The sequence below is a fragment of the Syzygium oleosum genome, unplaced genomic scaffold (assembly GCF_021117445.2).
Source record: "Syzygium oleosum isolate NSW1041296 unplaced genomic scaffold, Sole_v2.1 Sole_v2.12, whole genome shotgun sequence".
Classification (NCBI taxonomy): domain Eukaryota; kingdom Viridiplantae; phylum Streptophyta; class Magnoliopsida; order Myrtales; family Myrtaceae; genus Syzygium; species Syzygium oleosum.
Window position 1 is genome coordinate 7,608,653 of NW_026607496.1, and position 16,098 is coordinate 7,624,750.

The following is a 16,098-nucleotide window of genomic DNA, read 5'->3' on the forward strand; positions in this document are numbered from 1 at the left end:
TCAAGCATTTTTTTTTTGACGTGGCATTTGATAAAGACCGACCGTGTCAATTTTTTTCGTTAGCCAAATTATACGGAATTAACAGATAGACTTAATAACACAAATTTGAAAAATTTTAGAATTTAATTGCACTATTTAAAAATTTCACGACTCAATTGCACTTTCGCAATAAATTTCAAAACTTCCTATGCCCTTGTCCCTTTTTCAATCTTTCTCTTCCCCATCATTTTACATGGCATACATAAAACTCTAATTTGTTGTTTTTCTTGCCCTCCTTATCAAATCCTTGACCACAAAATAAGAGCCTCCCTTTATGATCAAATACCAAATCCATTTGATTCGCATCAGACAGCCCCAAACGTAGATTCGATACTTCCCAATTTAACCTTCACGTGTAATTAAATTCACGGTCAGATGGATCTGTGGATAGATGGATAGCATCTGAACACATTACTTCCACTGTTAACGCCGAACCCAGTTGGGACCAGAGCATCAAATTAGATCAGTCTCCTGTTCTTTCATCCACGGAAAGCAGGCAGAGAAACACCGAGAAATGCATATACACTAAGCTAAAGAAAATGCCAATTTACTATTCAACTTGGACGTTGGATACCCCCGAAAAGAATGGAATGTCTGATTAGTAATTTCAACAGGGAATTCTGAATAAGGAAGTGCTTAATAGAGCACGTGTAGGCACGCCGCAGATACAAATATAAACAAAAGAAAATTGCTACAAAATTGGCAAATGACAAGCGTGATTTTATATAAAAATAATCAAGAAGATACAAAAAATGCTCTTAATGCTATACAAGCCCCTTCGGCCGTCCCATGTTAGATTAGAAACCTTTCCCTTCATCCTCGTTCAAGATGCGATTCCGGAAATCAGACACCATGCGAGGCAGTCCGTCTCTCAGCGATATCTTCGGTTCCCAGTTGAGAAGCTCCTTTGCCCTGCTAATATCTGGTTTCCTCTTGTGCGGATCATCGGCAGTATTGGGTTTGAATTCTATTGCGGCACTTGGATCGATCGTTTCTTTGACAACCTATCCGCAGAGTGCGGTAGAAGACATAAGTATGACGAACAAAACTTTCATCCACATGCATGCTGGTGCCCACTAGGTCATTGGGACGACAAAGAAAGACAAGGAAAGAAATGCCGAAAGAGCTCGCGGGAGAAACAGAAAATCAATGTTGAGGCTTTTCCAAAGCAACAAGGATTAAAACTTTCAGATGAAAACTCGAAGAAATCGAACCTCGGCAAGTTCAAGCATGGTGAACTCCCCAGGGTTGCCAAGGTTAAAGGGCCCCACATGCTCACCCTCCATTAATGCCACCAGTCCGTCAACCTGTCATCAGAAGGAAATTTTAATCACTGAAAACAACCATAACATGGATCAGCTTATTCTACAGTGGCTATATCTTATAGCAGTCCCTTTTCGCCAATCTATGAAGTACTCTTTCACAGACCTTCGCAATCTAGCTTCTAGACCATGAGTTCATCAGAGTCAGCATACTAGCTCAAGCATACTAGCTCATGACAACATTTTTAGGACACTGTATAGTCTCCAAAATATTGTGAATGTGAAGTTGTGCATACTCAGGCATAGATATGTGCAAGGGGCCATACCAAATCAGAGACATATTGGAAGCTCCGTGTTTGCTTTCCGTCTCCATAAACTGTCAATGGTTGTTTGCGGATTGCCTGAAAACCATAATTACATGGTATAATTAATGACAAAAATCAGAACATCCCAAATTTAATCCTCTAATCATCAGACATGTTGTGTATGAGGAAGACTGAAAACCTGATACCTGAGCAACAAAATTGCTGACAACACGCCCATCATCCAAACACATTCGAGGACCATATGTGTTAAAAATTCGAGCAATGCGCACCTGCAAGAAAGAATCTAATTAATAGCAGAACACAGTAATATCCATGTGACAGTCAAGACATAAGAAACACGAACAATACCCTTGTTATGATTAGAAAGGGTAAAATAAACCTAAATAGCCAGGCAAAGAAAAGCAAATGCACCACATTTAAATGAAGAAACTTATGTAAAGTCAAGCTTAAAACCCAAAAGCTCGGCCAATCTTAAATCGTAGTAAGATTAATCCATCTGTTCAACGATCTGCAGTAGAAAAAAAAAAAGGCCTCAAGAGGTCGGTCTCAATGCTAGTGATTTAAGAAGCAACATGACCTAGGCTTAGTAAAGTCAAACCGTTATTTGGATAGCTTGTCTCGGAAGGGAATCTGCACTTGCCATTGTATCACATTATAATCGATAGATCCCAGAATATAAAGAAAACTGAAGAAATGGAGGCAGGGAGCAGCAATTAAAATGCAGCTTGTCCTCCTAATAGAAACTCTATCAAAAGAAAAGCAAAACCAAGATCAGAGGTCTGAGTGCAGAATTGGACCAAACCAACCCCGCTGAGGTTGAAGAAGCTGATAATCTCATTCACGCAGCCAAAATCTCACTTGTAGTATACGACAAAGGAATTAGCTTATAATGTAGCTTTTCCAAGTTTTCATCCTTCATTGCCACACCTTTTCATCTTGGCCCCAACTTCTAGGATAATTTCACCTTGCATCATATGCCTGTCCTCTTTTATGGAACATCGGATTTTAGTTCAATCACATGACTACTTCCAGTGAACCGTGGCCATCAAAGCATAAGAGTTAAAATTCTTGATCCTATTTGTTACAATACTCCATAGTTTGCAAGAACCGAACCATTGATCCACAGAATCGGCATATCACTCCACTCCAATCTTTTGACAATTGTTCCTAAATGTTACAATACTCCATAATATGCAAGAACCAAACCATTGATCCTCCAGAATCTGCATATACTCCAATCCATATCTTTTTCAACAAATCAACAACTTAAGGTAACATCAAGAATTTATCATCACTTACGGCGTAAGAGCCACCTTGATTTTAGAATCAACTACATTTGCAATCAAGATAGCATCAAGGATTTGTCTCGCTTCTACAAAAGCAAACTGAAAAAGCCCAATCAGCCCCTACATCGCACCCTTTAGTGATGTAGGACCTGATCAGACGCTAATCAAGTCTCCAAACACTGTTCTAGGAACAATGCTCATGAATAGTCTCATGAAAAGCATCTATGTGAAGGTCAAGGAATCAATATTTGTAGGGAAAGGTTTGATTGAAAGTATCAAAATGAAATAATGGATTTTCCATGAAAGGTTAAATCCTTCAAGCATCAAACCCACAACTTCCTAAGCATCACATCTGCGGTTAGAATCGCATCATACAACAGTCCATAGGAAGTGCATTTTATTTAAGGACTTCACTAAACCCTATTCCAAGTTAAATGGGAAACTCATGAATAGGAAATCCAATGTCCTAATCCAAAGGAAACAAGGAAATGTAATATTCACTTCCTAATGGAAAGGTATTCAACCAAAAAAAATGGACACGTAATGTCAGATTTTTAATTTAATAAGGAAAATAAATCTAACCATTATCTATTAGTAGATCTTCATCCGGCACACCTTTTATAAGTGTTCAAAGATTGTTGACATAATTCTCCATCATTTAGCCTTCTAGTTAGCACAATAGCCAAAACTTTGTGGATGCCTCCCTATAGGGTGATAGGCCTAAAGTCTCTAATGTGAAGACCAGAGCACCCAAAGGATCCAACCCCATATTTCCTTTACAACAGCATATTATGTCAGCCATTAATTCTTCTAACTAGATAATTAGGCAAACTTCAGCAAAAACAAAAGGTTCCATGGAGGGAACAAAGTGCATCCTAGATCTCGGAAGAGCTCAAGACCCAACAAGTAATATATTTAGAAAACCTAGAATCTATTAACATTTACCTAAAAGTTGTTGAGGGACAGAGCCAGGAGAGATAAAAGATTCTTATAAAAGACAACTTATTGCTGTCAAAAGCCCAAGTGGCATGTACCACAGCTGCTTTGCATATATGACCTTGAAGATGTACTTTGAATGCACAATGGTCTGCCTAGTAATCATGAAAAACCAATGCGGTTGAAATATAAGTATGAATCTCCCAGCTACAATATTTGCCAGAAATATTTCTAAATTGGTCTATTTGCATTTAATACACCAATCATACACATTGGCCCTTTAGCCTCAATTATATGTATCGGATGAAGATCTTCCCATTGGCACGTGTGAGATAGAAAGGCAACCTTAAGGAGTACTTGATTAGAGACACTTATAATGCTTTTAATTATCTTCAAGATATCATGAATCAGGACCAAGCATTCAATTTCAGCTTCTCACACTCTCTAGTTGAATGTTCAGACCGTTTTCTGTTTCTCCTCTTAAAGACATGTAGAGTATGATCCTCACTTGAAATAAGCTATATTTCTGAAAAAGTCAAATTATCCCATTTGTAAAATAACGTCGGATATGCACTCATGTGGTTGTTCCACGTGGTCAGTCAAGTATCATCTCCTCCTCCCCTTGCTTTGCCTTCTTTCTGCATTACTTTATTGTCTTTGGGATGCAAAAGTTCATAGGCATGTTGCTTCAAAGTAGAGTATGATCCTCACTTGAAATAAGCTATATTTCTGAAAAAGTCAAATTATCCCATTTGTAAAATAACGTCGGATATGCACTCATGTGGTTGTTCCACGTGGTCAGTCAAGTATCATCTCCTCCTCCCCTTGCTTTGCCTTCTTTCTGCATTACTTTATTGTCTTTGGGATGCAAAAGTTCATAGGCATGTTGCTTCAAAGTATCTCAATTGCACTACACAAGTTGCCATGACACGTCATTCTTATTATAGAAGCATGTATTGGTCTTTTGGACCGCACAAGTTGCCATGACATGTCTTTCTAATTATAGAAGCACGCATTGGTCTTTGGGAGCCATCAAGTGGATTTTAGTAAGAACTTTCTTGCTTGTAGTTTATAAGTTTAAGGATTTCCCATTATTTGCTTATACTACTTGTATCTGCAAGATGTAGGAAAGTTATACCATTTCAGCCTGACCATATGAGGGTTTTACCCCCTAGTTTTTTTTGGCTAGTCACCTAAACTTATCCCCCCAGCTATTGAATGCTCATGAATTTTTACATTCAATTCTCCTGGTCATGTATTTGTTTATCGTTGCTATGCATGCTTGAAAGAAAAATTAGCTACATTAAATATTACTAATAAGCACCATAAAAACACAAAATAATCTGTGAGAGAGGAACTTTCTCTTTATACTTTATCCTTGTTCACTAGTACATGTGGATATCGGTACTTGGGCAAGACACATGGAGATTTAGGTGGACTCATGCTGTTGGTTACAGATTTTCTCTGGTATATGCTGCCAATGTGGCAATGAATAGATATTTGTCTGGAATATGCTGCCAATGATCAGATCTGCAGAAAGTCTACAGAGTTCTTATATTACTCTAAACTCCAATGCAACTATAATGACATGCACCTGAATATAAAGTAACAGCCTTAATGTGTCTGCACTCGATTAGTACTTAATCCGATAAATTGAAGAAACTATCTTCATATGTTCATGCAAGATAGGCCCAAAGTATCAATGACTATGACTGGGAACCATGACATTCCCAGAGAGTTCATTAAGAAGGGTAACATGAACTTGAAGCAGTGCAGAACAAGATAAAACTAAACAACGTACTCAGATAGTCTTGCTCAACACAGAAAGACTACATGATAGGTTTAAAGAAAAAGCAATTAAGGTAACTTAGCTAAATCCATACAGGGGTTCGAATGGGCAAAGAATTCTTGCCGTTATTAGTAAAAGTCAACAGCTACTTCATGCCCAATATATTTGAAACTTAAGCAAGTGATAGCATTTATAATGTTAGATTCAGAGTTAGAATCAGTCACCTCCACTCCAGCACCTCGATGATAATCCATCGCCAATGTTTCAGCAGTTCTTTTTCCTTCATCATAGCAGCTCCGAACACCTAAATGGTTTGCAGATTAGACAGATATGAACGGGCAGTGCACCAGAACAATAAGAAGGAAAATGCGAACTAGCATAGTACCAATTGGATTGACATTTCCCCAGTAGGTTTCCTTCTGAGGATGCTCGAGAGGATCACCATAGACCTCACTTGTACTAGTTAGCAAGAACCTCGCTCCAATTCTCTTTGCCAAACCCAACATATTGAGAGTTCCCATCACATTTGTCTTGTATGATCTCAGTTAAGGATATCAAACTCTATAAATCTAGCCAATTTAGCAAACTAGACACAAGCTGCTGGGTTAAACTAAAAGAATGATAATTCACAAAAGAAAAAAACAGAGAAATGAAAGTTCAAGAGAGCCCCAAATGGCAAGACAAGAAGTGAGCAAGGATATGATAGTCTTGATGGGATTATACTTGTAATGAACAGGAGAGGCAGGGCAAGCCAAGTGGTAGATCTGATCGACCTCCAACAGAATCGGCTCCACAACATCATGTCGAATGAGCTCGAACCTCGGGTTCTTGAAATGATGGACGACGTTCTCCTTCCTCCCCGTGAAGAAGTTATCGATCACGATCACGTCGTCACCTCTGGCGATGAGCTTGTCCACGAGATGGCTCCCCACGAACCCCGCCCCGCCCGTCACGACGATCCTCAGCCTCCGCCGCGCGACCGCGGCCGGGACGCGGCCGTACCCGTGGACAAACCCGGGGACGACGGCGGAGGCCCGATCTCGCCCCGGCAGGCCGGCGGAGGCCTGGAACGGCCGGGGGATCAGGGTGCGGGCCTCCGCGGGGGCGAGGCGGGAGAGCGTGGGCTGGAGGACGAAGAAGGAGGAGCCGATGAGGATGCCGACGAGGACGAAGAGGAGGCGCTGCTCCCGGAGGAGGTAGTGGATGGATCGGGGGAGGGATCGGGGGTGCTTCAGGGCCTTGGGGGAGTACGGGGACGGCTTGGAGGCGGCGATCTCCTCGTCGCCGCGGCGGGCGTTGATGCTCGATTGCTTGTGCAGCTGCTTCATGGCGGTCGGATCGCCCCGACTTTGGGAGAGGGAGGGCGGCGAGATTCCGGGCGGCGCGCGGAGCTGCGGCGGGAGAGGAGGACGTGCGGGTGGGGGCTGCAGAGGCAGCTTGTTGGGCGAGAATGTTAGGGTTTTGATTGAATTCGTATCGACGAAGAAGACGAAGACGAAGAAGACGAAGCAGGTGAAGCTGTTTTGCCTGGGATGATAGAAGCGGAGGATGGAGGAGGAAGAGGAGGAGGGTGAGCGGAGATCGTTTTTATCAGCTTGGGTCTTTACAAAAGCCAGATTTTCACAATTGCCTATACATTTGTTCAATCTTTTCAATCTAATCCCTAAAAAAAAGTAGAGGTAAGCATAGTTCCATAGTAGAATCAGAAATCGGAGAATCGGACCGGTGGAAATCGATTCGGTTTCAGGTTTCAATATATGCATGATAGGTTTCAGGTTTCAAAAATTGGTGAACCAATTCCGACGAGTAGATTCCACGTGGAACATAAAACCTAAATCTAGAATAAGCCTTTTGTGTTTTTCTTGTTTTATGTCTCCGTGCGATTCTGCAGTATTCCATGGTATCCGATGAGAACCGCTAGTCTGGGCTTTCATTTCTAGCGAAATCTATTATTGAAACTTTCACTTCGTTAATGTTAATTTGTCTACATGTGCCAAATATATAATTGTAATAAATGGATTGTAGCGGTAAATAGTGATCATTAGAGGTGATAATTCACTATAATCATTTAACTACGGATATAAGTGAAACCTGAATAGATCCTAAAACCGATTTTAGAATTTAGATTATAGGTTCCAAAGTATGTAGGGTATGTTTCAGATTCAAAAAATTGGAAATTGGTTTCAATGGATAGGTTCTAGATTCCAAGTAACCGCTCACCCTTACTAAAAAGCATTCTTTCTACCGATTGCATTGATACCGTTTCAAATGGAGGATAGGTCTTTACTAAAGCCAGATTTTCACAATTGTCTATACTTTTGTTCGATCCTTTCAATCTAGTCCCTAAAAAAGCATTCGTTCTATTGATTGATTGCATTGAAACTGTTTCAAATGGAGGATACTAATCTAATTCTAATGAAAGAAGTGCTTTGATCTCTTGATACACTGGAAGAGACAAATTTACCCCCCCACAAACATATATTTGATTCATCATTTCTAGCGACTTTCCGACCTTCGTCGAGTTAAAACATCGTTCACGGAAATCATTGAACACTCCATCCACCATTTGATGTATTCATACTTAACGATAATTCCATTCGATGCAATTTCTAATCGCTGAACAGTAATTAAGGATGTAAGGAATATCAATTTCATCATTTCATGTAAGAGTTCAATAGGAGATAACCGAATTACGCTTACAAGGTAACCACTATTACCTTACAGGAACCATGAAATTGTTTGGAAGCAAAATTTTACACATTTGGTAACTTGCACAAGAGTATTTTAGAAGGAAACAAAAAAGAGAACTTCAATGGAGTGTTGCCAAGAGCGATGTGGCTTTTGAGGGCCTGCTTTTGATTGTATGGGCAGAGAATGCTTGAATCCTTGCTGAGCGCTCTATATTGGGTGCAACTCCGTTACCTGCCGCGTGTCTGGATTTTCGTTGCTTTGTGCATATCAATGTTGAATGCACCTTTGAATGTACTTGATCGCTAATCTACTTTTATTTTGAGAACCATTCATGTTTTTGTTCTGTTTTGCCAACCCTTCGGTGGTACTCTTACTAATTTTCACTATTTTCCTTGGATACTCACGAGGAAATCTCTTTGTTAAAGTTGTTTTCTTCTTATTATGGCATGTCATCCTTCATGTGTTCAGTGTCTTTCATGTTCCTGGCCTCTTGTACATAACTAGTTGGTGTTGTGTATCTTAACCAATAATCAAACTTTACCGAGGATTCTCCTAGTAGCCCTCGGATTTCCTTGCTCATGGTGCCACATAATTGGAAATAAGTTTTCGTACGTACTCAGTTTCTAGGATCTGACATTATTATCGGTGTATTTTGTAAACGCTGCATGACATTAAATTTAAGAGATTGATTGAGGGGTCATCTGTTTGGTTTGGATGCACGGTAGATTCTCTATCCAAATACATCGTCTCCTACTCAAATAATAACTAGACATGTTGCCTTGGGAGCGAAGCCTTATTCGATACATGTGGCAGGGACAATTTGTTTAGATTTATAGAGATTATCTAAGTACAAAATTCCGTGTTATAAGAAAACGACACTAACATAACATATTTGCATCTTAAAAACTCTTTCTTCCACTTGCTTATTAATTGGGGAATCCAACCAATTTTTTTTTTTGAGGAAAATGGCATAAATAATCCCTAAACTTTGGACCAATCTTTGGATCAATATGCAATGTGGTCCATGAACTTTAATTTAATGTGCAATGTGGTCCCTAAACTTTTAATTTGTTCAATGTAGTTCCTAAACTTTTGGTACATGTTCAATTCAAGCCTTAAACTATATGAAAATGTTTAATGTAGTCCTTAATCTTGAATTAATGAAATGATTATATTAAACATTTTCATATAGTTGAAGGACTATATTGAACATGTACCAGAAATCGATGGACTATATTGAACAAATTAAAAATTCAGGGACCACAATCAACAAATTAAAAATTCAGGGACCACATTATATATTGGCCAAAGTTCGGGAACCATTTACGTCAAGTACTCCGGTCACTTTCCCTCTTTAAGAACAAGAGCGGAATGTAGAAGTTGGTCTTTTCGGCACATCCAAAGTCATGCTACTAGCATTGAAATGCATTGTCAAGTAATTCTGCAGTTGGATTTGGCCCATTCACTATGGCGGGCCGTGCCGGCCCGGCACGGTTGCCTCGACGTGCTAGTCGAGGCCCAAGCCCATAGAGCCTCAGAGCAACCCCCAGCCAACAAACAACACACATTACATCCACCTTAAGACTCGGAGACATCAAAACCAAAAAGTAAAGGCTAAAAAAGGCTCAGAGTAGTACAATTAGAACGTAACCTAAACAGACCCACTAGATTAGAGAACCCCACAGCCGACGAAGCCCATGGTGGGTGTCTTCTCGTCGGAATGGTGGAAGAACAAGAGCTTCCTTCGTGAAAGCGCGCGACGCAAGCTTTACTAAATGAAGGAAGCGAATAAATTGCAACTGAACTCGAGTCAGTCATAGAAGAAACGATCTGGAGATGCATAATCGTAAACAAGAGAGTGTAGAGAGTATTGGGTGGCGGAGGTTCATCGTTTATGAAGTTACATTGATCGCGAGTGGCCTCGGGCGAGAGTTGTGAATTGGAGAAAGCAATTGATGATGACAAAGAGTTGCGGTGGAGATCAATGGACCAAGCGACATAAACAAATATAGTGATAAAACTCGAATGTACATTATCGAATCTTGCGAATGTTTAGCTTAATTTAGATAACGGACCAATGCATATTCCATTTATGTTTCGATTCGCGCGTAGTAAAAAAGACAAAAAAAGAGTAACCGGGACATATCATTAAAAAAATAGAAAAACCAACGGGCAATTATAAAAACAATGAAGCAGCCAACCGACCACAGTGGGAGTCGAACCCACGACCTTTTGATCCGAAGTCAAACGCGCTAATCCACTGCGCTATGCGGTCTTGTTGGAGAGGGATCAGCTCATATTTTATTTATCCTAATGGACGGGAGTGCAAATGTGCAGTTTTTCCTCCCTTTTCAGTGCATGTAATGTTTATATTTGGGTAAGTTTTACGGGGAAGCAAATTGTAGACAACATAGACGAGTAAGCAAGAAAGACTATACAAAGCCTAGACTAGTGTATTTTTCTTAGTTACTATGATAGTGGATCGATATGACGGATTTAATTTGATGGGTCAAAGTTGGCTCGGATAGCACCTAATTGCTAGACAAAAAAGAAAATCAAAATTGCGCGAGTTAATACAAGAATAAAGTGTTTGTCTGTGTGGTTTGATTAATAGTATATGTCATCAATCGGCAACTAAAGTCAAACGATTCAACACTCAATTAAAGTGGAGAGCCTAATGTCAAGTGATACACTTTTTTGGAAGTATACGTAAGAATTTATTGCACGAATATAGTATATGTACTAAATTGAATTCGGAGCATTAAATTTGATGGGAATCACAGAGGCGCTCACCATTTTCAATCATCCAGACTCATAGAATAATTGGGAAAAGGAAAAACTGAGGACAGAGAGATGGGTGCAAAATAAGAATATCATAAACTAGGCCTATTCTCAAATTTATCTAATTGTTCAATCTGCTCAATTGTTTAGGCCCATAAGCCTAGAATGAGTGGCCCAATTAAAAAATTTTGCGCCTGCCCAAACATGAACTCCCTAATTCTTGCCCACTATGTGATTCGACTCATGCATTGGAAGGGACACATGCATTGGTAATCCAAAAACTTATTTCGAAAGTGCAATCATATCCTAAATTTTTTAAAAAGTGCAATTAAATTTTAAAACTTATCAAATTGATGCAATCAAGTCCTTTCGTTAACTTCGTCAATATGGCTAACGGAAAATGATGACAATATATATTTTTATTATTTTTTCTTTCTCTCCTGCGTGGCATTTTTTTTCCCTCAAATCTTACTTATACAAAAAAAGAAAAGTATATAGGGATAAAATTCATAAATAAGGGATACATATAAGCGATGAATGAATATGTAACACATTTATCCTAAATTTTTTCTTGTAACATAAAAACGGCCTAATTCCCAAAAAAATCCCAAACTTTACACTTTGTCCCAATTATACCCTGAACTTTTTATTGTCTCAAGAAAAACCTCAAACTTTTATCCGAGTCCCAAATCTACCCTACCGTTATAACTCCGTCCAATTAACGTCAGAAAAAAAAAAAAAAGAACCAGCAGCTGCGGCGTGGCCAAGCCTTCGCCGGTGGCCGCCGGGAAGGAGCGGCGGCCCTCGACTAGGCCTTCTCGAAGGCCGGCGACCCTCGCCGGCCCCGGGCGAGTCGAAGGCGAGGGCCTGCAGCCCCCGATCTGGGGCGAGGGTCGCGCCCTCCCCCATATCGGGGCTGCAGCCCTCGCCGGCAACTCGCCCGGGCGGCGACCCTCGCCGGCCTTCGGGAAAGCCCAGTGAGGCCGCCGACCCGTGCGAGGCCTCGCCCGGGGTGGGTGACCCCGGGCGAGGCCTCGCCCGGGCTCGGCGGCCCTCGCCCGGGCTTTCTCGAAGGCCGGCGACCCTCGCCGGCCCCGGGCGAGTCGCCGGCGAGGGCCTGCATCCCCCGATCTGGGGGAGGGCGCGACCCTCGCCCCATATCGGGGGCTGCAGGTTTTTCTTTAGATAAAAAAAAGTTTAGGGTATAATTGGGACAAAGTGTAAAGTTTGGGGTTTTTTTTGGAATTAGCCCCATAAAAACTGCCAAACTTGTACATATGTGAAACTACAAAGCACTGTGGAAACTCAGCCAATGCTATGAACATGAATCACAACCATGGGCTTAACTGTAACCCTCACGGTCGTTGGCAGCAAATGTTACGTGGGCTAATAGCGATGCATAAAGAACAAAAAGTAAGAAGAAGAGAATGATACGCAGCACATTGGGTTTGTTCCATAGAATAGGGCTTCCCTTACGGCTAATAAGATAAGGATAGAAAGCGTAGTTTGCTAATAGACAAAAACAACAAGTGAAAGATTTGAGAGGAACGAAGTGGCTCGCCTAAAAGGGGAGGAATGACTTCAACAAGGGGAGCTACTCTTTACTTTGATTTAAAAAGAGCTTTATATAGAGAGTTGCTTACTACGAAAAGCAAGATGCCTACTTCACTAATCTAATTTTATTGATCACTAGTCCTTACTCTCGGTTACTGATTCAAGAACGAATACCAAGACAGCCCTTCCCTTGTCGATCTCCTGCCCGATGGCTTATATCGCTAAGGAATCCGTAATTGACGACAAGAGCTAAGAATCAATAAAAGGAAAATACCAATTAGATTTGAAATGTTCGCTCCTTGTGTCTACTGAGACAAACTAAAGAGTGGTAACCCTTAAATCCTTGAAAGCGTCTCTGAGCTCGGTCAAAGAAAAATACAATTCAAAATGCTCAATTCTGTAAGAGCTTATGTAATATTCTTTTTCCGGTTACAGTTAATAACCAAAGAGCAGACCAAGGCTCTACTGCTAACCAATCTTCTTTTTCGACTCCTTCCCACGAAACCACAAGCTACCCGACCTAATTCATGCACCTACTTAACCAAGTGAAGCGGGCCCACTGAGGAGAGACCCTCACCGTTTACGATGTGGGCGCGATTATTATCTACTACAATATTATTATTTTACGATTATCATCTCGGCTGTGTTTCTTTCTCGAATAGTTCTTGGCTGAAATGGGCCAGTTTGTTAAGTCTAAGAAGTTTTTTTTGGAGGTCAGGCCTGTTGCTTTGCTAAAATCCCTAGTGGATCTGAAGTCTCCTTAAGGTCTGGAATTCATTCCTTTGTTGGCTGAAACTATTGTTCCCATCTTCTGATGATTGTGAAAGGACGAGTTTGAACTGTCGAGTCAGACCTCGAATGAATCATATTGAAATAAAAGGATTCTGTTGGTAACAAAGTATCCATAAGACTGATAATGACTAGGGGTGAGCATGGTTCCAGATTCTTTCCTGGAACTTAAGAACCTGACCAATGGAAATCTGGAGATTTCAGATTTCAAGGTATGCAAAGTAGGTTCTAGGTTCTAAAAATTGGGGAACTTGTTTCGACAAGTAGGTTCCAGGTTCTAGATAGGTGGATTATGGAATCTGGAACCTAGAACCTGAACCTGTCTTCTCGTGATCCTGCGGTGTTTCATGGTATTAGATGATAAGTGTATGATCTGAAACCACTAGTCTAAGTTTTCATTTTATGATTTATTAATGTTTCATATTCTTCTTGTGTTTAAATATAAGTTGTGGTTAGCGGATCATAGCAGTAAGTTGTGGTTATTAAAGGTGATGATTCACTGTAATTATTCAATTAATAATACAGGTGAAACTTGAGTAGACTCTGGAATCGACCATCGAACCTGTGATAGGGTAGGTTCTAAATTCCAAAAAACGAGAAACTTATTATCATTAGCGAAACCTATACGAAACATGGAACTGCTCACCCCTAGTATCGATTCACGCAATGACTTCTCATTTTAGTTATATTTATTTGAACTGTAATGCCAGGAAAACTAGTCGTTTGCATTCTTTTTGATGAACGACAAGTTTGTTCAATATTGTTGCGTTCATTTTTGTTTTGTTTAACTAAAAATGCAATATATATAAAAAGAACCTGTTAGACCTTGAAACCTACCCTAGAACCAGTGACAGGGTAGGTTTCGGGTTTCAGGTTCCGACGGGTAGATTCTAGGTTTAAAAAATTTGGAAACCTGTACCCGATGGTAGGTTCTAGGTTCCACATGGAACCTATAAGGAATCTGGAACCACTCACCCTTAACAATGACTAAAGACATCAAGTTATGGAATCCTAGTTTTTGTAGATAGAAAGAGAAGGCCCAATTAAGGACTGTTTTTTCTTATAGATATAAAAAAGTCGAAAGCTCCAGGTAGATTTCCAAAAATCAGTAAAAATGGAACATAGTAGTAGAAATAAGCATTAATAAAAGGGTTAATACCACAAAAAATCCTAAACTGGTACACTTGTGATAAATTTACCCAAAATTAATTTTTTGATCACAAAAAATCCTAAACTGATACATTTGTGATAAATTTACCATCCGTTAAATTGGATTTATACCACAAAAAATCACAAACTGTTACATTTGTGACAAATGGAAGGTGAAATCCTAAATTGGTACACCCGTCAATTGCCACGTGTCATCAAACTTAGAAATTTTACGATAAAATTTAACGGAAATTAACGGAGGGCAGATTTGTCACAGATGTAACAATTTGAGATTTTTAGTGGTCAAAAAATTAGTTTGAAGAAAAATTTGTCACATGTGTTCCAGTTTAGGGTTTTTAATCGTATTAACCATTAATAAAATAGATACTTTGTATTTGATTTCTTTTTCTCTTTGCCATCATTCCAAGCCCATACCTTAGCTATTCCTTAGCTTTTGAAGAAGCTAAGCTGTCCAGTATTCCAATCCAGTTAGGTTAGCATTCCAAGTCAGCTGAACTCCTTTTTGGTTGAGATTCAGACTTAGGGAAGATAATTCAGGCCCGATCATGGTTATCTTCTTTCATATTTTTCACCATCCCCCGAAACTCTTAGAAAGGTGCAATGCTTTGTTTGTGGTTGAAGTGGTTCATGTCCAGTTAGTAAGAAAACTTGTACCTATGTCAAGGTTCCATTAGATAATTTTCTAGCTAAAAAAATATTTTTTTAACATATTAACACTGTTTGCTTTCCGGCATCTACGTAAGCTGATTTTTAACGGTTGTCATTGACAAACTTTTGATGGAAGATAAATGTGTCATACAAGTATAAATTTGAGATTTTTGGTGACCCATAATAAAATTTAGGGTAAATGTCTCATAGTTAGCATAGTTTAGAGTTTTTGGTTTGCCCCATTATATATTAATCTATTTCCAATTGGATTTATTCACAGGACAGCTGTTTCGGTCATATATGAGTTGATATTATGCATCCTAAGAAGTCCCACGACTAAAAGAACTATTTTTTAAAAAAGTATCTCCAAAACGTTTTTATGCAATCAAATAAAGAAAACTTACCATTCTCAATGGACCGACTTTTCTCATAATATATATATAACCAATCCTTCGAATATCAAACGTCGTTTGATGAAATATGCAACGAAATTGTTAATAAGATCCATATAAGAATGCGTTGTGTAATTCGTTAGAACAAATTATCCAAATTACATAGGCGCTAAAATTGAGATCTCAATTATGGCTCTAGGCCTTTCCACACCGTCCCTGAGTCCATAAAATGGTCCCATATTTAACTATAGCCACAGCTACTCAGCAAACAAATGTCATCACATCATTAATCACTGATGTGACTTGGCCGCATCACATGACATTTCAGCTGCGATGGTCCAAGCGAATCGACTTGGTGAAAACTTGGTTCCTCCGCGTGGAACTTTGAATTCAGCTCCGGCGGTCCGAAATACTTGGACATTTGGGTCCTAAGAA

General features: G+C 39.8%; 1 protein-coding gene and 1 non-coding gene across 3 annotated transcripts; both read right to left on the reverse strand.

The window, feature by feature from the left end:
- Positions 1–610: 610 nt before the first annotated feature.
- Positions 611–7,184, reverse strand: LOC115672308 (UDP-glucuronic acid decarboxylase 1). Of its 2 annotated transcripts, none has more exons than XM_056316540.1 (7): positions 6,339–7,184; positions 6,024–6,170; positions 5,863–5,942; positions 1,813–1,896; positions 1,628–1,702; positions 1,254–1,346; positions 611–1,043 (listed from the first exon to the last, which is right to left on the reverse strand). In XM_056316540.1, the coding sequence occupies exons 1-7, from the start codon at positions 6,964–6,966 to the stop codon at positions 837–839; spliced, it is 1,314 nt and encodes a 437-aa protein (XP_056172515.1). In that variant the 5' UTR covers positions 6,967–7,184; the 3' UTR covers positions 611–836. The 2 variants fall into 2 exon arrangements, with proteins under 2 accessions (XP_056172515.1, XP_056172516.1); XM_056316541.1 differs by having other exon boundaries at positions 6,024–6,166; positions 6,335–7,184.
- A 3,346-nt stretch (positions 7,185–10,530) lies between these two features.
- Positions 10,531–10,604, reverse strand: TRNAR-UCG (transfer RNA arginine (anticodon UCG)). Its single transcript has one exon. It is a non-coding gene; the product is annotated as a tRNA-Arg (tRNA).
- Positions 10,605–16,098: the final 5,494 nt, after the last annotated feature.